This window comes from Mus musculus, chromosome 5, assembly GCF_000001635.26.
Source record: "Mus musculus strain C57BL/6J chromosome 5, GRCm38.p6 C57BL/6J".
In the NCBI taxonomy this organism is placed as follows: Eukaryota; Metazoa; Chordata; class Mammalia; order Rodentia; family Muridae; genus Mus; species Mus musculus.
Window position 1 is genome coordinate 130,824,967 of NC_000071.6, and position 22,394 is coordinate 130,847,360.

Consider the following 22,394-nt stretch of genomic DNA (forward strand, 5'->3'; position numbering starts at 1 on the left):
TGAAGCACACTCTAGTTCAGGGTTGCCTTGAACTTGAGGTCCACCTGCCTTCCCCTCCAGAGCAGCCAATATTACAGACTCAACATGTTATTTTTTAAGTGTGTGTATGTATGTGTTTGTGTATAGATGCACAGGCTCATAAGTGTACGGGTGTGCGTGTGTTGGTGTGTGTGCACGCATGCATGTGGAAGTTTGAAGGCCAGGGGAACAACTTTGGCTGTTGTTACAATAGAATCTACCTCAGTTCTTGAGAGGGTCTCTTACATTCACATGGAACTCACTAGTTCACCTAGGCTGGATGGCCCCTGAGTCACAGGAATTCCCCTGTCTCCACCTTCCCAGTGCTAGAATTACAAGAATGTGTCATGTGCTATGACTGTCTGTCTGTCTTAACTTACTATTTGTTTATAGTCAAAGGATTTCACTACTTAGTCCTGGCTGGCCTGAAACTCACTACATAGACCAGGCTGGTCTTGACTGCTTGCTTCTGCCTCCTGAGTGCTGGGATTAAAGGCAGGGGTCCTCCCTCCATCCCTAGGTTAGTCTCTCTCTCTCTCTTTCTCTCTCTGTCTCTCTGTCTCTCTCTGTCTCTCTCTCTCTGTGTTTGTGTGTGTGTGTGTGTGTGTGTGTGTGTGTGTGTGTGTGTGTGTGTGTGTGTATATACGCCATCTGTATGTGTATAACACAGAGGCCATAAGTGTCCATTAGATTCCATGGAGCTGAAATTGCAGGTAATTGTGAGCTGCCCCATGTAGTGCTAGGAACTGAACTTGGGTCCTCCACAAGAGCAGCAAGTGCTGTTAAAGGCTGAGCCGTGTCTCTATCCTTTGCTTTCTTGTCTCTAAACACCCAAGAAGACAAGATTCACAGCTGTCAAACTATCATTCTCAGATAGATAGATAGATAGATAGATAGATAGATAGATAGATAGATAGATACCCAAAATGATGCTGGGTCAGAGCTGCTGCTTTTATGGCTGAGTGCTATGGCCAGGAGCCAGCTCTAGAAGGAAAGGGATGGATGGTGACTTCCCACATGCATACCAGCTGCTGGCCACCTGCTCACGTGTTGGACTGAAGCCTCATCACAGCTCTGAGATAGGTGTGGTTTTACTCCTGTGACTACACAGGAAGAAACTGAAGCTCAGCGAAATGAAGTCTTTTGTCTAGAGTCAAATGAGGCTAAAGACTTGAGCCTTCATCTACTGGATTATGTCTTACCCTAGTGAGTGAGTGTATGTTTGTGTGTGTGTGTTCATGTGGAGGTGATTTGTGCATGCACAAGTGTGTGTGGGGAATCCAGAGGTTGACAACATGTGACTCTCCACCTTATTTTTATGAGTCAGAGTCTCTTACTGAAACTGGAGTTCCTCCATTCAGCCCCCATGGCTGCCCCAGGGATCCTTCAGTGTCTCTCCTTGGCACTGGGATTATAGATGCGTGCTGCCATGCTTGGCCTTTGACATGGGTCTCAGAGGACCTTAACTCAGGTCTTCATGCTTACGCATGCTCTTTTCTGATCAAACCATTTCCCCAGTCCCCTAGTTTCATCATTTGTCACTGAAGGTCCTTTGCAGGAGCAACTTCCAAATCTCTCTATGAAATTCCATATCCATTTTTCTATCACACTGGTGGTGAGATCATACCTAGCCTGGAAGACAAGTAAGAAAGAACAGCAAGACTGTGCGAGTCTCTCAAGGCACATTTTCAAAAACCCCTTTTCTCAGATTTTTCCTGGACAGCAGGCCCAGAAGAGGGAAATCAAACAAAACTCACCACCAGGGTGCCATAGTTAGCTTTTTAATGTTTTCTTTTTATCTCTAATTATGATGTGTATATTCGTGTGTGTGTGTGTGTGTGTGTGTGTGTGTGTGTGTGTGTGTGCTTGAGTATAGTGCCCATGGAAGCCAGAAGAGGGCATCTGGTTGCCTGGAGTTACAGGGGGCTAGCTTCCCTGACGTGGGTGCTGGGAACCAAAATGGAGCCATCTGCAAAAACAGTCCACATTCTTAACGGCTGGGCCATCTCTCCAACCCCTAATGATTAGTTTTTAGGTATCAGCTTGTCACATCTACAATCACTTGAGAGGAGATCCTTAATGTAGGAGTGTCTAAGTCAGGTTGGCCTGTGGGTATGTCTGTAGGGGGATTGTCTTAATTAAGCCAATTGATATGGAAAGACCCAGCCACTGTGGCGAGCATCATTCCTGAGGCAACGAGTCTTGAGCTGTAAAACAGAGGAGAAAGCTAACTGAGAATGAACAAGCAAGGATCCCGTGCATTTTCTCCATCTGGGTATGATGCATCAAGTTCCTGCCTTGACTTCCCTATAACACTGTCCTGCAACTTGGAATTGTGAGGCAAACAAACTCTTTCCTCCCTCGGTGGCTTTTTCTACCAGGGTCTTTGTTGCAGCAACAGGAGTGAAACTGGGACAGTAAATAAGTAGTCTCTGAGAAAGAGTTGATCTTCTCTGCACCCACCAAGTCTCCATCTGATGAAAGAGGAACAAAGGTCAGGGAAGACCCCTGCAGAATGTGGCTATCTATATCGCTCTTTCCTGCTTGTGTGACATGGCTTGAATATGAATGTCACATAGTCTCATGACTTTAACACTGGTTCCCAGATAGATGATGGTGCTATTTAGGGAGTCCTGAAAAGTTTATGATGTGGGGGACATTGTACCTGAAGGGACATAACTGGAAGGGAGTATGTCACTGGGGTTGGGCCCTTAGGAGTATATTTTCTCTGGCCACCTCATGTTCCATGCTGGGCTTCCTAGTTAGCTATGATGTGAACAACTTTCCTCTGCCGTTACTTTTTCCACCATAATGTTTTGCCCAAGCATTTGGGACCGAGAAAAGTGTGGGCTGAAATCTCTGAAGCTACAAACCAACATTAACCTTTTTTTCTTCTAAACTATTTCTGCCAGGTATTTGATCACTGTCTTAGTTAATTTTCCTGTAGCTGTGATAAAATATTCTGACTGAAACAACTTAAGGGAGAAAGGGTTTGTCTGGTTCACCATTCCAGGGTATAGTCCACCATGTTGAGGAAGTCAAGGCAGCAGTAGTAGGAGGCAGGCAGACACATTTCACCTGCAGATAGGAAGCAGGGAGTAATGAATGCTCCTCTTTAGGCAATTCAAGCCTAGGGAATGGTGCCGCCCACTTTTAAGGCTCGTCCCACCTTAAATAACCTAATCAAGATAACCCTCCACAGTTGGGGCCATAGGTTTGCCTGCTGGATCACTCTAGATCCAGTCAAGTTGAGAGTTAATATATCAGCCAGCAAAGTCACACTGACGAGAAATGTAATATGCTGTGTGGTCCCTACATGATTGAGCATACATCATTTTATTTTATTAAAAATTAAAAAATATATATTTTTTTTCTTTCCTATTCAATGAAAAGATTTTATAGTGGTAGTTATATTTAGATGCAAACATATCAGGGACTTTGGAAGGTCAGAGAGAATTCTGTGGTCCAATCCAAGGTCACAAAGGCAGTCATCTCTTCTGAAGTCAAGCTGTTCCTATCAGGTCACCAAGTGCTCACCTACATGATATAATCTGCATTGTCACCCAGGAATTCACTATGACTCCTTTGGGCCCATCCAAATGACAGGGGCACAGGGTGTCACCCATACCATCTGCTTCCACCTGGCCTGCCCTCTGACTTTCCTGAAATAAAACCCTGTCTTTGGCTTGAGGAGGAGGTAAGTGGGCAGCTAGGGCTGGTAGCCTGTGGAAGGCCAGAAGGCAACTTTTGGAAACAGACTTGGAATATGGGTTAAAAATTAAGGAATGGCTCTTTTGTCTGGGGATCCTCTAAGTTTTTCTACAACAACACTGTAGAAGAGTTTTCTGAGGACCAATTTAAATTTGAAGATACCAAAGACACAGAGAATTGTTTTTGATCAGTATGGAAAACAATTCCTCCTCCTCTTCTCCCTCACCCTCCTCTCCCTCCTCCTCTTCTCCCTCCTCACTTTCTTCTCCTCCTTTTATCTTTCCTTTCATTTATCCTCTTCTTCACCCTCCCCTTTTATTCTCCCTCCTTCATCTTCATTTCTCCTTTCCTGTCTTTTGTTTTCTCCCTTAGTGTGACTCTCTCTTCCTCTCTTTCATTCTTGATCAGACCGAGACAATAACAGGACTCCCCATCCCAAGACTCAACCTCATCCACAAGAGGGCCCCTTCTCAAACCTATTCAGCTCTTATGTCTACAGATAAGCCAAGAGCTATGCACACTATTCTTGGTCCTTTTGGCTTATGAAGTCTTGGGTTGGAATCTCAACTACATACAGTAAGTCGTACAGATCCCAGAAACAAAAGATGTATATCATCATCAAAAGGAAGGGAAGGACATCGGGAAGGTCAGCACTATGCTTGACCTTTATAGCTGGGACCTTTAGAAGCAAGGCACAGCTGTCTGAAGTACAGAAAAGTCAAGAAGAGGACAGTGAGGTTTTGTGGTACAAAGTGAACCATCTTCCAATTGTACACGTGGAGGTTGCTCTCTCCCTCTTTAGAAAGGCCTCATTAAACAAAACCAGCCTCATTAAACAAAACCAACCTCATTCCACTTCCTACAGCTCCATCCTCCATCACAACCTTTAAGTCTTACCTGGTGATGATGCCTAATACCATCAAGGTATATTCCTTTTCTGGGCTGGAGTGATAGCTCATGGTTAAGAGTGCTTGTTGCTGGCTCATGAGGAGTAGAGTTTAGACTCCCAGAACCAAAGTAACAAGTTGAGTTTCAAATACACACCAGTAACTCCATCTCTGAGAGATTCAATGCCCTGCTCTGGCATCTGTGTACAAAGGCATGCATACCCACACAGGCACAGATTCAGACACACACACACACACACACACACACACACACACACACACACATACACACACACACACACACAAATAAATAGATGAGAGAGAGAGAGAGAGAGAGAGAGAGAGAGAGAGAGAGAGAGAGAGTAACTCTTTACAGAAAGCCAAAAGATAAGCTATAAATTGTGGCTAAGTGATTAAGGACACATACTACTCTTGAGTTTGTGGCAGCTCACAACCACTTATTACTCCAACTCCAGGATCTGATATCCTCTTCTGGCCTCCTGTACACATGTACATACACAAAGGTACATAAATAAGAATAAATTCTTTTAAAAAGAAAAAGAAAACTCCTGTTCAATTTGTTCCATTTTAGGCTGTATCAAGAGCCAATTTCAAAGACTCCATATTACTTCTCTTGGGGCTGGGATCAAACACTTGACAAGAAACATCTTGATAGAGTAGGCTTATTTTAGCTTACAGTTTGAAGATCCATAGTGGGGAAGGCATGAGTTTCATGTTGGTAGGAGCCCATCTCAGAGACACCTCACATCTTGATAGACCAAGAAGCAGAGAGTAGAAAGGAAGTGGGGCTGGACTACAAAACCTTAAATCCCCTCCTACCAATGCCCCCTTCCTTTAGGAGGTAGGGTTCCACCCCCCTAAAGGTTCTATAATCTCTCCCAAGTGGAAATAGCACCACCTGCTGGAGACCACATATTCATACCCATGAGCCTGTGAGGGGCATCTTGCATTCAAACCACAGGAGTTTCACAATGGATCAGACTTAAAGGCTCTAAAGGCAGTTATAGTTTTCCAAACTGGGTAGTTCCAGCTTATTCTGAGATTCACATGATCTGGAATTGGTCGGAATTCGTGTACCCACTTCTGAAACTCAGAGTTCCTACTGGAAATACTAGCGTTGAAGATCTGCATCAGGACCACAAACAAGCTCATTCCACTCTGGAGGCATCATCTCTATAAGCAAGCAGCCTAGTCACCAATATCCACAGGGAAGCAAAGGATTACAATCTCCTAAGACCCACAGTCGCCCAGCTGGCCAGTGTCAAAGTCTATACTGATGACTGTCTCCAAGAGAAGAATCCCAGAGCCATCCCCTGTCACTTGCCAAGTGGAGCTGTGTGAACTGGTGTTAAAATAAGAAGTGCAAAGACAGTCTGTCACTAAAGCTTGCAATCCTGGGTCCTGCCAGCAGGCAGGGTCTGTGGTTTATAGAGTTGGTTACAAGTGTGGGAGCTGGGGTTTCTGCATCTGCCTCCTGCCACCCACTTTCTTACCGGCTGCCTCAGTTGCTAGAAGAATAGTTGAAATCTAATAAAGAGATGGACACACATGCAATCTATATAGGATACTTCCTGACAGAACCAACTCCTCCAAGATTAGATGAGATACTCCTATGTAGAACTGTCATTGGGATTCTAAGTTTGTAGCCAAGGGAACTCAGGAGGTACAGGTAGCCAAAAACATGCATATGAGGTAAGAGTTGTGGAGATGGCGCAGTAGATAAAGTATTTCCCAAGAGATCAAAACTCAGGACCTCCATGTACATGTGAGCACATATGTATATACCCTCAAACAGAAAGTACCTGCACACACATCCACATAAGCACACACTCAAAAGGCCCATGTACACAAATGTTCAATATATATATATGTATACACACACACACACACACACACACACACACACACACACACACATATATATATATATATATCTCAAAACCATCCAAATGCCCTTAAGTGATGACCTCACAAACAAGATGTAGTCTGCTGTATCATTAAGCAATAGAAAGAAATGAGGTGATACAGTCATGGTGCTGCACCCCTGTAATGCTAAGCCTCAGGAGAATGAAGAGTCCAAGGTCATCCTTGGCTGTGTAGTGAGTATGAGACCAGCCTGGGCTACATGAGACCCTGTTCCAAAATTTAAAATAATGAAATGTCGGTGCAACCCACAGTGCAAGCTAAACCTCCTGTGTGTGAAGTGAATGGAAGGAGACAGGAGTCCTGCATCCTGCAGGTCTATCTGTGTAGCATGTGGAGCAGGCAAGTCCATAGGAATAGAAAGGTCAGTGGTTGCCTGGGGCTGGGGACAGAGGCAAATGACTAATGGTACCAATGTGTACTGGTTTCTTCTTAGGGTGATGGAAATCTTCTTGTGTTGGGCAGGAGTGATGGTTACACAATTTGGGGAGTGTGTTAAGTTAGTTTTGATATTTGAACTGTGTAGCTAGATTAATAGTTGTAACTTGATATCGAGAGTGGAGTCCTTTAAAAAAAAATAAATAGAGGAGGAGCTAGATAATAGAACCACTGCTTTGAGTGTATGGGGCCCCAGGCTCAACAGTTCAGCATTGCAGTGCAATGGGAGAAGGGAGGGGAGGGTAAAAAGGGGAGAGGAGAGGGAAGGGAAGGGGAAGAAAGGAAGGGTTGAGGGCAAGTCATCAAGAAGGGATTAGGCATGAGGCTCCTTTGCGTGTGGCAGCCAGAGACTGAGACTCCAGGGATGGCAGGCTGCACAGGGAAGGCTGCAGGGAGTGCTGTCGCATACTAAGCAGGGCTCTGGAAAGGTGAGCCTAGTCAGTTCAGAAAGAATTGATGGGGTAAGAAGCCAGGAAGAGCTCTGGGAGCATCAGGTATGCTCAGCTCTAACACTGGAAGCTGCAGCTGAAGCAGGTGTCTCCTCTGGCACCAGGGGAGGCAGGCATGTAGCTTGGCATTTCTCTGGCAATTTATGGTGGGATGTAGCTTTCAGTTGGGTTAGCTCATTAATCTTAGTAGTGGTTTGTTTTTAATTCATTTTTTAAAATTTATTTTTTAAATTTTTTTTTTTTTTTTTTAGTTTGAGACAAGGTTTCTCTATGTAGCCCTGGCTGTCCTAGAACCCTCTCTGTAGACCAGGCTGCCCTCCAACTCACAGCCATTAGCCTGCCTCTGCCTCCAGAGTGCTGGGATTAAATGCAGGCACCACCACTGCTCAGACTATTTCACTCTTTTTAAATTTTATGCCTGTGTGAATACATGTGTCAGGGCCAGAGGTGAACATAAGGAGTCCTCTTCAGACACCATCCACTCCTATATAGACAGGGTCTCTCATTAGCCTGGAGCTCAGCCCTTCAGCCAGGCTGGCTGGTCAGTGAGTCCCAGGAATCCTCCTGTCTCTGCCTCCCAGCACTGGGATGGTCAGGCGGGTACCATCGGACCTAGCTTTTCATACAGGTTTTGGAGATTCAACTCAGCTCCTCATGCTTGTGAGAAAAGAACATTATGAAATGAACCATACCCCCAGCTTCTGAATTCTTTTAGTGCTCAGAGGACCTATTGTCAGCTCTTTTTACAGAAGGGGAAACTGAGGCTTAGAGTTCAGACTTTCTCAGGGCTTCTAAGCAACAGTTGGGGAAAACATCAGATTAAAAACAAAGGGTCTATGATCTGGGGCTCCCAATTCGCTGCAGGTTGACCTGTAGCCTTTGAAGCAAAATAAAGCAAGAGTTGCTAAGAGCCAGGTTTAATGGCAGAGATCCTGAGATCCCAGCTACTTGCAAGGCTGGAGCGGGTGGTCTGAAGTTCACAGTCAGAGTGAGAAATGTATCAAGGTCAAAGCCAGTTGGGTCCGTGCTGCTCTTACAGAGACCAGAGTTCAGTTCCCAGCACCCACAAGGGGAGGCTCACAACCTTCTGTAAACTCAAGTACTAGGGGATCTGGCGCCCTCTCCTGGCTGCCTTGGCTACTCACAACCACATAGCATATGCTCACATAGACATACACATAAATAAAACAAAATAAATCTTTAAGTATGTAAATAAACATGCCATGGTGCCTTGTGCCTAAATTCCAGATACAGTCCAAAGGAGCATAAAGGTAGCTTCTTGCCTCAGTTGCAACAAGCTGGAGTACGTAGCAAGAATACATAGCCTGGTATAGCCTGGGCTACATAGTAAGAATACATATGTACATGCATAGCCTGGGATACATACTAACCCAAAACAGTAACAACAAGGAAAAGAAGGAACAGAAACACGGGTGGGAGCTGCAACTCAGTGGCTATACACTTCTCTAGCATCCATGAGGCTCTGGGTTTAATGCCTAGGACTGAAAACAAAAGGGGAACATGCTAGAAATAAATAATATTCGTTTGATGCTATATAATGAAATATAGATATGACGGGTCTCAAGCGAGTCACAAGAAAATGAATTCAGTCCCGGCTCAGGCTCCTCCTGCCAGCCACACCAAGCGTCTCACGTGTTTGCTGCTGCCAAGAGAAAGTTAAGGGGAACATATGCTGAGGTTTTGTATTGCATAGCAGAGCAAACCGTGGGTTCAAATCCCACCTTTGTGATTTATCAAATGGTGTTGGCCTCTGCTGCTTGATACCAGAGTCTCTTCATTTATCTAAAGAACCACACCCAGCCTGTGTGAGATTTTTAACTCTGCCCATAAAACAAACAAAATCAGCACAATACCCAGCTCAGCGAGGGATGCCCAATAAATGAACAAGAAGAAGCCAGGCATGGTGGCGCACGCCTTTAATACCCAGCACTCGGGAGGCAGAGGCAGGTGGAGCTTGGTGCATTAGAGGCCAGCCTGGTCTACAAAGAAAGCTGCAGGGCAGCCAGAGCTGTTACATGAAGAAGGCCTGTGTTGAAAACAAAGATTGGCATCAATTATAGGGCTAAGGAGATGGATGGCCCATTCTACAAAGTCTCTGCCTTGCAAGCCTGAGGACCTATGTGCCATCTCCATAGTCCAAGTGAAGTAAGTGGGTCTGGTGGTGTGCGCCTGCAATCCCAGTGCTGTAGAAACAGAGACTTTAGCGTGCTGGCTAGTTGGTCTAGCCCGAATAGCAAGTTCCTGTCTCAACAAGAAGGTGCGTGGCGGGCTGGTGAGATGGCTCAGTGGGTAAGAGCACCCGACTGCTCTTCCGAAGGTCCAGAGTTCAACTCCCAGCAACCACATGGTGGCTCACAACCATCCGTAACAAGATCTGACTCCCTCTTCTGGAGTGTCTGAAGACAGCTACAATGTACTTACATATAATAAATAAATAAATCTTAAAAAAAAAAAAGGTGCGTGGCACGTGAGGAAAAGATCCCCAAGGTTGTCCACACACTTGCATACAGGAATGCCCACACATAAGAAATAAATAAACAAAGTTGGGTTTTTTAAAAGGGGATCAGCGTGCATCGGGTGCAGACAATATTCTTGAAGTTCTTGCCTGTAACCCTCTTCCCAAGGTGACTACTACTATTCCCATTTTTACTACTATTCCAATTTTATAGATAGGGAATTCAAGGTCCAAGGAAATTGAGTGTTAGGTTCAGCCACCGACAGCATGATATTACAATTCCGGTGATGTCCGAAATCACGATAAAGCAGTCTCCCACCAGGTACTGAGTTGGACCTACAGGCTCTGCTGCTTCTAAGTTCCTGGGGCCTCAGAATGGTCTAGAAGGTCCCCTCAGCTTAGAGGACATTGTTCTACCTAATGATAGCTATGGATATAGCCCAACACAAAACTGTACAGTTAGTTAAAACATTGTATTGTTTGAACGGGGTTATTTTTCTTAAGAACGTAAGAGCCCAGTTTTCTATCATGAACTTATAGATGAGAGCACTGTTTCTGTAATGTCAAAAGGGTGGACACGCCTGTCTGGGTTCTCAGGCGCTTCTTATCTCTCCCTTCCCCATGCTTTGAAGGATTCCGAGATCAAAGTGGAAGAGACACCGTGGGAATGAATATATTAGTCACCTTCCTCATCTGTCTGACCAAACCCTGACAAGAAGCAATTTAAGGGAAGGAAGATTTATTTGGTCTCCTGGTTTAATAGAGGGGGTGGGAGTAGGGTGTAGGCAGCTCATTGCCATGCATGAATGCCTTGCCTACCTAGGCCAGGATCAGGAAACAGAGGGGCCATGACAGGAAGCATAGCTCTGTGTAACCCTCAATATCCACCCCCATAGTGGCTCATCTGTTTTAAGTCCCACCTCTTAAAGGTTCCTACATTTCCCGAAACAGCACCACCTGCAGGGGGCGTCATGTCCCCTGCGTGTGTGTGTGTGCGCGCGCGCGCGCGCGCACACACACACACTCACACACACACAATCAGCCTGCAAAAGACAGTTCATATCCACACTTTAACACTGGGGATAAAAAGCCTGTCCTCTTACTTCCTGAGTATCCTTCAAAAAGAAGGGTTTTCATGAGCACTTTCCCTCTTGGCCCAGCCATAGTGTTTTCGGTTGCTGAAGCTTTCCACAAACCCTCAGGGAGAGGGGAAAGGGGACAGTTTCTAATTATTAGGCACAAGGCCCAGATACATTAGCTGGTCCTCAACAAGCCACAAACACATTTTCATTTCACTTTTTCTGGCTCATTATTTGTTTGTTTGTTTGTTTGTTTGTTTAGATAGAGTATCCCCCACTGGGTTGGAACTTGATGTGTAGCCAAAGAAGATCTGGATTGTCTGATCCTCCTGTCTCTTCCTGGGTCCACCTGTAAACAACTGTTTACAAGTGTACATCACCATACTTAGTGCAGTGCTGGGGATGGAACCCAGGGCCTCGAGCATGCTAGCTAGGCAAGTGCTCTACTCACTGAGCCACATCTCCAACCCCCATCCTTTCCTCCTCCTCCTCCTCCTCCTCCTCCTCCTCCTCCTCCTCCTCCTCCTCCTCCTCCTCCTCCTCCTCCTCCTCCTCCTCTTCCTCCTCCTCCTCCTCCTCCTCCTCCTCCTCCTCCTCCTCCTTTTGAGACAGGGTTTCTCTGTGTAGCCCTGGCTGTCCTGGAATTCATTCTGGCCGCGAACTCAGAAATCCCCCTGCCTCTGCCTCCCAAGTGCTGGGATTAAAGGCATGCACTACCACTGCCCAGCCATCCTTTTCTTCTTAAACACCATCTCTTTTATCCTCCCTGAGAATTGGCTGGGTTTTTTTTTTTTTTCTCCCTCCATGGACCCACTCCAAGAAGCAGCCCATCTCCACACCAAACAAATTTCTCCTCCTCCAGCTAAGAACTTAACATCCAGAGTTCATCAGTAAAGTGGAGAATGGAACCATAAAAATGCTCTTAAATCACCCAAGGGAAGCACAAGCCTGGTGGATCCAGGAGGATTAAGGATAACAAACCGAGACTTAGGCAATGCAGGCAAGAGAGGATCTCGGTGAATCAGAGAGAGAACAGGGGCCGTGGTGCAGGGCACAGGCTCATTGTGAAGTCTGGCTTGAGAGTAATTTTCAGAGATCTTGGAGAAGCCTTTGGGCCCTTTCTCCCAGGGAAGGCTCTTATTGCTTTTGAAAACATTGTCTCATTCCTACTTCTGGCTTTGTTATTTCTACAGGGTTTGCGGGGGTGGGGTTAGGGAGGTGGGGGTGGGGGCGGAGTCCCAACAAGGCTGGAAAGACTGTAGTGTGCTGGGAGCCTAACTAGTCCCTTCTTTTATCCATTTTTTTTGTTGTTGTTTGTTTTTGTTTGCTTGCCTCTTTTATCCATTTTTGTTATTGTTGTTGTTTGTTTTTGTTTCTTGTTTTTGTTTGCTTGCCTCCTTTAAACTAGTAGCTATTACCCTTCCTAATGCTGCAACCCTTTAACACAGTTCCTCGTGTTGTGGTGACCCCCAATCATAAAATTACTTTGTTGCTACTTCATAACTGTAATTTTGCTACTGTTATGAATCTTAAATGTCTGTGTTTTCCCATGGTCTCGGGCGACCCCAAAGGAGTTGCTACCCACAGGTTGAGAACCACTTCTTTAAATGTTTTTTTTGTTTAGTTATTTGATTTATTGAAGTGGTGGTGGTGTGGGGAGCAGCGGGGGTGTCACACTTATGGTGATCAGAGGCCATCTTTTAAGAGTTGTTTCTCTCCTTCCACCATGTGGGTCCCAAGGAGCAAACTCAGGACGTTAGGCCTGGTTCCAAGTTCCCTTACCCACGAGCCATCTCACCAGCCTTTGCTTTTATTTTTTTTTTTTTATTTATTTTTTTTTTTTGATTTGTTTTTGTTTTGGAAGGCTTTATTTTGAGACCAAGTCTCACTGTGCAGCCAAATTATGCCTCAAACTCAAACTGATGATTCTCCTGACTGCCTGGACTACACCACTACATCTAGCTTCACCAGTCTTCTTTGTGTATGTGTATACACATGTGCCATGCCCGTGCCACATTTGTGTCATGCATGTGACACACATGTATCTGTTGTGTGGTCAGAAGTAACCTCAGATATTGTTTCTCAGGATGCCATCCACCTGGCTGGTCTAGAACTCACCAAGTATGCTGGGCTGGCTGATGGGCCCCAGGATCTGCCTGACTCTCTCTACCCAATGATGGGAACACAGTGTTTGCCATCATGACTAAGTTTTTTTGTTGTTTTGTTTTTTTAAATGTGGGTGCTGAGTATCAAACTCATGTCCTCATACCTGCACAGCAAAACACTTTCCTGACCAGACCTTATCATAAGCCCCTAATCTTCTTTAATAGCTGAGTTTGTAGGAGCATGTTTGCCAACACCCCAAGCCTATCTCACACACACACACACACACACACACACACACACACACACACACACACTGTCAATTCAACCTCCACCCAAGCCTATCAAATGAACTGAAAGTTGCCCAGCCCCCTGAGGAGCTTAGTAAGACATGAACTCCCAGGGACATGATTCAGAGACTCTACAATGAAGCAAACAATCCCTTTTTTATCAAACCCCATGCCCTGTTTAGATACGAGGTATCTGTGGTGCTCCTACAATGAAAGCTTGGTCCCCATCTGGTAGCACACTATTGAGAAGTGACTGAGTCTTCACAAGAACACGGGGGACCCAGCTCAGTTTGTTTGCAAAGTGTTGGCCTTGCAAGCATGAGAGCCTGATTTTCACACAGCTGTGGTGGTGTGTGCTTGTGATCTCAGTACTGTAGAGGCAGAGACAGGTGGGTCCCTGGGGCTCCCTGCAAAGCCAACCTAGACTACTAGGCGAGTTCTCAGAAGGTAAGAGTCCCTGTCTCAGAAAACAAGGTGAACGGTGCCTGAGGAATGACACATGGGCTGTCCTCTGGCCTTCGCAGGCATGTGCACAAACAAGATATACTCCTACAATATGTGGAGAAGCTTTTAAGCCCCGTTTTATTAGTATTGGCTACAGAAAAGGGTTAAAATGGTTGGCTGGTGTCTTTTCTGAAATTCATTCCAGAATGCTACAGATTCTTGTCTCTGAAACTCACTGTGGCTCCATTATATCCAGAAGCCTAAACCTTTCTCTGAAGATCTTACAGACTGTGGTTCTGATAGGGATGGTTTACCATTTCATACGTTTCACCAGAAGTTTCCTCAGCTCAGCTAAGAATCCCAAAGTGTCCATTATCTGAGTTGATTCAACCAGTCACAGCCTATGCTGGTTGCAGAAGATGTGTGTCTCACGGTGTCATCTTTCTGTTCTCTCTCCTCCCCAACCCTGAACCCCAGTTCATTCGCAGAAACAGAACCGACAGACCTGCGTCCGCAAGAGCCTCATATGCGCCTTTGCCATGGCCTTCATCATAAGCGTCATGCTGATCGCAGCCAACCAGATCCTGCGGAGCGGCATGGAGTAGGATAGCAGCCTTCCACCAGCCACACCGCGTTGCCAGCTCACTGCGCATGTGCATGCCCCGCGGGCAGACTCTGTTCATTCACACGGGAGATCTGGACCTTTATGGATGGATGCATTGGTACCCTTCAGTAAAGAACTCAAGTTTGCAGTGCAACCGGGGTCACGGATCAACTCCATCTCCTTGGCAGGGACACAAAAGGGCTGTCTTCAATGCTTTCATGGTTTTGTTTCCCAATGCAATAAATAGCCAGGAGTTCTCAATTATTGCTTCAACCGCCAGTAGCAACTCTGAAGTGGGGGGGAAAAATACTGCTTTCTTTTCGTCTTGGAATTCCAGTAGCCATCCAGATAGCATGGTGGCCTCTGAGAGCGAGAAAGAAAAGACAGGTATAAGCAACAGCCACCTCTATCCATGACCCAATTCTTTCAACCCAGGGACCCACGGAGACTCCCTGCTGAAGTTGACTTCTGGGTTGCTACAGAAAAGGGGACTTTCCATCTCACCCTGGCTTCCTTCCTCCACCCAGTGGAGACCCCCTCCCACCAAGGCATGGAGGGGGAAAGCCATTAAGCAGGGTGCAGCTCCTTGCGGTCCCTGCTGTTCTTTATCGCCTTTTCTACAGGACACTTGTCGGTAGAGCTGGGGCACTCTCGGTTGGTTTCCATGGCTCTTGGCTTTCTGTTTCTGAAGTCCATCCCGCACCAGCATCTTGGAATCTGCAGAGAGCCTGGCTCCCAGCTTTCTTGCCTGTGCTGCCATTAGAGAAAAGAAAAAAGAAAAAAAAAAAAAAAGAAAAAATCCATAACCTGTGTCTCTATAACCCAGACACGTAGACAGACAAGAGACTTTTCCACGCGTGATGCTATTCTCCCCAAATTGCTTACTCTGGACGTGAATCTGTTCTCTATCTCACCCCTATCTGCTTCTTTAGAGCAGAGGGGGAAGTACCTGGGGGTAGGGAAGGATTGGGTCTGGCGGCGAGGAGGCCCACACCCCAGGCATCCGAAGTAACAGAGCCCCTCTGAGCCGCCATATTTGACATCTGTAAGTTAAGATTGGCCCACATCTAACCTTCCCCTCATCTTGGACTTTATTAGCAAGCCTTTCCCCAGCTAAGAAAAGGAGACCTAGAAGCTTGAAGCAGAAATATGGAAGGATCAAATTGCTGTATTTTATTTAATAACTCATGATATTCAGGTTGTGCCAATGACTCATTAAAAAAAACCAAAAAGACAGATGCTAATGGGCGTGGCTGATAGGACAGAGACTTGATCAGTGTTCTGATCCCAGAACACTTACATTGGGGCTGAATATCTGGGTCTGTTTTAGTAGCAGGCCAAGACTCTCATTTCTTCGACTTTTCCTGGATTCATTATGAATTTAAGCCCCAGTGGTCAGATTAGCCGGTCACCTATAGACATGCTAACTCCCTTTGTATTTTTCTGACCTTTATCTCTGTAACAAAATTGTCCTCCTCCAACTTCGGATCTCAGCCGGAAGATCCCCAATTCCCCCTTCCTCTTCCCTTCCCCTTTCCTCCAGCCACACGGAGGTGCCAGCAGCTTTGCTCTCTACATTCTGCTGGGTAGGTTTTTATGGTGCAATGCATATCCCTCTAGCCTACTTTCTCTCTCTGCTCCCTCCTTACGTACTCCCTTCTTAGACTTGGATCACGCAAGGTCTCCACATAGGGTCTTCCTCCAGTTCACCTCTACGCGCTCTCCATATAGTAGTATGGGGGCAGCTCTAGATATTCTCCCACTGTAGGGTGTGGATATTCACCAAGAGCACAAGTCAAACTAGGTTTGAGCCATAGCATAGAGAGGAGGGAGCAGGTCAGAGGTCCCAAGAAGCCCAAGGGGCACAGAGTCACTTCATAAAACTGCCTGGAGTCTGGAACATCCGGGCAGCAGCCTGCCTTCCCTTCTTCCGGTGCCCTTTGCAAACCTGCCCTTATTGCTTCTTCCCTAGGCTGAGTCACCATGTTCCCCTTAGGGCCAGACTCCTGAACTAGAGCAGGCAGAGACACAGAATCTTAATACACTTCACAATGTTCCACCCCTTTTGTTTCTTCCTGGAGCAATCGCCTTCTTTCTGCCAGACATGTGCAAGAAGGCAAGCACAGCTGGTAGCAACTACTTCCCTACTATCATGTTTCCCTACTATTAGCTGGGGTTTGAACCTCCAAACTGCCCCCTCCTGGGAGTCTGGTGGGAAGATCCAGATAGTGCAGGCCTTTAAAGGACCGGAAAGCAGCGGATACCATGCCACGGCTGAGATCGGCTCTCAAGGTGAAACATAAGGAATTCTTCAAATGTTGCTTTTCTGCAAGATCTGCCCCAAACTGAAGGAGGTGGATCCCAAAAGATGCATGGTTCAGATTTCATCAGCAATAAGCAGAGATGTGATAAAAGCCTGTTCTCTACTGACAGGACTAGGTGGCGGGTCCTGACAAAATCACACCACGAGACAGGTCTCACGTGGGAGGGTTTTTATGAAAGAGGAGGGGGCACAGAGATGGGCTCTGGAAGAAAGAGGAAAGAAGAGAGTGGGGGAAGGAAGAAAGTGGCTTTTATTGGGGCCCTGGTGCATGTGTAAGGGGCCATGCAACAGGGACGACAGCTAGTGGTGACATTTTGTCGTTGGGGTCCCTCGAAAGCTGGCTATAAAGATGCCTGATTGTCGCGGTGTCACTTTTGGCTGTCCGTGAACATGCCTGATTGCTAAAATCTACAAGGGTGTGAGCACCATCTCCCAATATCATGGAAGGAAAGACATGAAAGAAGCGATCAGATTCCCTATGACGGTCCATAAATTATTCTCCCAGCATCCTCCGCATCCGAGGCACACAGGAACTGAATGCATCAGTGTAAGAAGTCTGGTCTAGTGGTGTCCTTTAGACTTAGGGGACTAAGAGTGCGCTAAGGTGGTCTACTCTCTAGCTGTTTTGCTTGTGTTATGCCTTTGGTATATTTAGGGTGTTGGGCTTCTTTTCCAGGCAGCCCTATTGTCAGACTTGTTCACATAAATGCTACCCTGAGGTTCCCTGTCACCTAACATCCTCATGACAGTAATTGGGGAGTAGTTGGTTGGCTGACGGGTCCAGAAAGTTCTGCTTCCTCTTGCTCAAGGAAAGCCATACATAGGCAGCTGAGACACCCTCTGAAGGAGAGGCAGAAGCTCAGCCTTTGCTGCCTGGCCCGTGACTGGACTTAGGAGACGGTGACTGAGGCAGGCCAGTCATGAGATGACTCAGTGACTGGCGCATTCTTGCTGCCAGCTCAGCTCCACATCCCCAGACCTCCATGAATGACAGATACCAGGACAGCAATTTACCTGGGACAGAAAGACAAGCTGACTCTCAACCCTTTAACTTTCAAACAAACCGTTCCCTCACTGCCCTGGATGTAGACTGAGTCCCTATACTGGAACTGTTAACAGCGACTTCCAGAAGATGTGCAAGTTCCATATGAGATCTATAAGATGTTGCCAAGGCAACCATGGCATCTACCCTGAGTTTGCCAAGGCACAAACAGAGGGAACACTTAAAGAACACTCTAGGCCCTACCTGCCTGCACTATGACTCCCAGAATCCATCTCCTGCTGAGATGGGAAATTAACCTCCAAGAATTGTATGGCTTCCCTGCCTTTTCCTATTATATTTGAATGTGTCCCTCCCCTCTTCCAAACTCAGGAGAAAATGAGTCAGCCTCCTCACCTCTACCCTTATCTCACCTCCCAGAACAAAGACTCTCTACATATTGTGGGCAATAAAACCACCCCATATCACCGGGCAGGCAAAAACACATGTTGAGCCTGCCATCTTTAAAAGTATTTGCTTGTTTGCTGAGATCCTCCATCCAGAATTATGACAAGAGGTGAACTATGGTGCTCATGAGTTCTTGGGCAGGCACAGTGATTGTGGAACGTTCTGGGTGATGGATATGCAGAGATAGGAGCCTTCCCTGGGCATCTTCCATTATCTGCTCCTAGCTCAAAGTTTACATGGCAAGTGGTTGAGTTTCTAAAAGAATGGGATAGAAAAAAGAAAATGTAAAGAAGGAAGGAAGGAAGGAAAGAAAGAAGGAAGGAAGGAAGGAGGGAGGGAGAGAGAAAGAAGAGAGAGAGAGAGAGAGAGAGAGAGAGAGAGAGAGAGAGGCAGGCAGGCCACCTATGTTGAGGAGAGCATCCTTCCTAGCCTGCAGCCATTGACTCTCAAAGTGATTGAAAAATCTAAGAGCAGGGAGAGAGACAGCTGGCTTTTATTGCAAACTCCTTCTATGTGCTCAAGTCCAGACTCAGGTCATAAATCAAAGAATATTGTGTACTTTGTTGTTTTGAATCTGAGACTGGTAGTGTCCCTGGGACCTCATGAGGGAGGGCGTCATCATAAGATGAACAAGGTGACTGTTGGGGGTACTTTCAAGGGGGGGGGGGCGGATGACTTGGCTATGCCTAGCTGCATGTTGTATGTGGAACTGTTTCCTCATGTGCCCTTGGTTTCACTCTTTGTGGAAAGTGCTAAGTTTTGTACCTCAAAGCATACTAGGTCATGTCTCTATGCTATATCCCTAAAGGTCCACAGCTATCCTATCTACCCTGTTACCTAAGATACACAGAGAGTCTGGAACCTTGTTGTGAAAGGGTCCTTATTTTTATATAATGCTATGAAGATGCTACAAATGAGCTCCGATGAATCTTCTCGACTTTGGCACATACTGTTTCTATGACCAGGAGGACCATAGAACCCCACTCCCTGGGAAGCATCCATCCTGAACAACTTCAGATCAGTATCCTCCCCCCCCCCCCACTGGCCTCTTCCAAGATGCCCTGCGGGGCTGAGAGTCCAGAACTCACAGCCATTTTTTCTCCCTCCACAGTGACTTCTTGATTCCCCTCCTCTACAAGAAGAAAATCCATTTCTGAAACAGAAGAGCTATGCAGCCATTAGAGCTTTTAATTTGAATTATTTATAGTCAGAATAGACATGAATAGAATAAGAAGCTAGGCCACCTCATCTTGTCCCCATGCCAATGATCATGTAAATGTCACAATTGCTTAGCTTCATCCCATCCACACTTGGACTAACTCACTCAGGGGACTGTTCTCAACTATGTGGCCTTGCCACAGTAGGTTTGGAGGAAGGGGTCAGGTGTACCAGCTAACTAAACCTTCTCTTAGGATCCTATGCTCACGATAGATGCATACCGTCATGCTAACATCAATTGTTTATATTTAATACTGGTTCTAATTTAAAATACTACAAGGAATGGTCAATTCAACCCAATGTGGGAGAACATGCTTTTAATTCCTGGCACTTGGCAAACTGAGGCAGAAGCATTAAAGTTCAACATCTGCCTGGACTGTGGAGCAAGTTCAAGGGCAGTCTGAGTTCCATGGTGAAGTTTCAGGCAAGCCTGGGCTACATACAGAGCTCTGGGCTAGCATGAGCTAACATAATGGGACTCCTTCCTACTAAAAGAAAAAAAAGCAGTTTCTTTCCCCCAGTTGCACAAAAACAGACCTCTGTACCTTAACATTACTTGCCTAGCTCCTATCTTGGGTAATTTGTCAACTGAGGACACCCCACATGCTGGACATGGGGTCACCCTTTTCATCAGGTGTGGTATCTTGGCTTCCGAACCAGTGCATTATATGCTGTCAGAAGTTATCCAAACAGGAGTAGTGGGGCATGCCTATCATCCTAGGAGTTCAAGGTTTCTCTTACTACAGAACAAGATAGACAGAGCTACATGTGAATGAACACACACACACACACACACACACACACACACACACACACACACAGTGGGGTAGGGAGAGTGGGGAGCTATCTAAATGGAAGGAGGCAGAGGCTAGAATTTTCCAGAAGGTAGACTCACTGGGAGAGAATATTTCAGAGAATGCAGCTTTCATCCAGGATGTTTTCTCCATCCTTGGACCAGAGAAAGAGAAAGTTTTTAGAGGGCTGATAGATGCTAGTCCCTGTCTAACTGGCCTACTTTAAGAATGTCCAAGGGATGCCCTGTCAGGCACTGCCTATCAACATATTCCCAGCACAGCTCTGTGGATGCCAATAGGAGGTTAGTACCTCCCCTGGGTGGATGCTGACCCCTGACAAGCCCAGCCTGCCTTGTCTGGAGCTCTGAGACCTGTGAGCAGGGGCCAGAAAGCAGAATAGAAAAATCAAAGGGAGACAGACCAGCACTGTCATTTGGGAAGGGCACCCGGAATAGGATTCTTGCTGCTACAAGTCAGGGAAAATCTAGACATCCCTAATGGAAAGGGTTGAGAGTTGTATCACACAGGGGTGCTAGCTGGTTTTGTGACATGAGTTTTGTGACATGTGTTCCTTTCAGTGACTACTGTTTCCCAGCCAGTGTGTCACATGTCACACAGAATTAGAGAAGTTTTCATTTATTTCCTAAAAGCTTGCTGAATCAAGAAGATGAGCTTTTATGGCCTTGTCTTGGCCAGCTTGAAAATGAAGGATATTCGGTCCCCTGGATGAATGTCTCATGGAATCTGAATCCATGAGTCAGTAGGTCGAAAAAAAAGCCGGATTCCCTAAAAACAATGTTCCCTGAATCCATCTGAGGATGCTTACCTGGAAACCCCCAAATAAAGGATGGACACACCCTGCTTTCTCACTACTATTACCACACTGCTTTTCCCCTGGACACTGGACTTAGCAGCAGTTCAAGTGCATTGTGGTCCTGGCTCAGAATCATTTGTAATTCTACAGAAGGTAGAAAGCTGCCACCTCTAATCTTTCAGGACTTTCAGGAAGTAGATGACAAGTCTGGGGTGCAGGACCATCAATCTGCAGCCGTTCTTAGATAGCCAGAGACTAGAGTTGGACACATGCTCATCATAGCTATGTTCCCACCATAGCAAGAGGCAGGGAGGGAGCAGCAATAGGGTCCCCAAGTCTTTGTCCCTTCTTCTCCATTTCACCTCAGAGTCTGTTTGAGCCAGCCATGGTGGCATACACCTGCAGTCCCAGTCCATGGGAGGCAGAGGCAGGAAGAATGTGTAAAGTTAGAGGACAGCCTGGGCTACACGGTGAGTGCCGGGTCAGCTTGAGGTACAGTGTGAGATCTTGTCTCCTAAACAAAACAATGAGAATAGTAAAATTCTACTTCCTGCTTCCTGAAGCAGCCTGAGGTCTAGTCAGTGTTCACAGGCCACCACATTGTTCTTCCCCGAGAAGACTGGTCTTAGAGAAAGGACTCTCTCAGCCTCTGGTACAAGTTCACAGAGACGGGGGGGGGGGGGGGGGGGGGCTCTGGGGAATCCTTAGGGACCCCTGCAGTGACTTCTCACCGGCAGTCTGATTTCTCTTCCACAAATTCAGAAAGAAGTTAGTTGTCCAAGGCAAAGCCATGGCGATGCTCACAGAAGCCATTCCGACTCTGAAGGTCTGGTCCTGCCAGGTGTGGGCAAGCTGTGGTCTGTGGGTACAGGTCACTAACTTAAGCTTATTCTCAAAGCACAGATGCAAATGGCTGGGATTCGAGCCCTAGAAGCTGGGTGTCTCTGAAGCACAGGTAAAGACTGTTCCAATCAGTAGCTTCTTGCCTCTTCTTCCAGAATGTTCCAGTCAGATGTCAATCATGCATCTTAATTTCCCACTGTACCTCATTTATATTCTTTTGGGGTTTTGTTTATTTATTTTTTCTTCATTTAGTGTTAGTTGGTGATTTTCTGCTATTAAGTGGTGAGACAGCAGGTTAGTGAAATAAAAAACATATCTTTATATCAAATGTAAATATTAATATAAATGAACTTGGCATGCAACTTAAGTGATCCAACGAAACGATATTATTAACATGTTATCTTATTGTATAAAGGGAAAATGGTTGCCATATATGTACCAGATGTTTTCTGTAACTAAACTTGTCTGTAAATATATAATCTTATTTAAAAAAAAGAGTCTAATTTACCATT

General features: G+C 46.0%; 1 protein-coding gene across 9 annotated transcripts in view; it reads left to right on the forward strand.

Moving 5' to 3' along the window:
* Caln1 (calneuron 1) overlaps positions 1-21,359 on the forward strand; it is a 476,922-nt gene extending 455,563 nt beyond the window's left edge. For 5 of the 9 annotated variants that reach the window (XM_006504369.3, XM_006504367.3, XM_006504374.2 and 2 more), the window contains one exon: positions 14,317-21,359. In XM_006504369.3, the coding sequence (XP_006504432.1) occupies positions 14,317-14,444 (128 nt within the window). In that variant the 3' untranslated portion in view covers positions 14,445-21,359. The remainder of the gene's footprint in view (positions 1-14,316) is intronic. The other 4 variants (NM_181045.1, NM_021371.2, XM_006504368.4 and 1 more) reach the window with 2 other exon arrangements.
* The last annotated feature ends 1,035 nt before the right edge of the window (positions 21,360-22,394 follow it).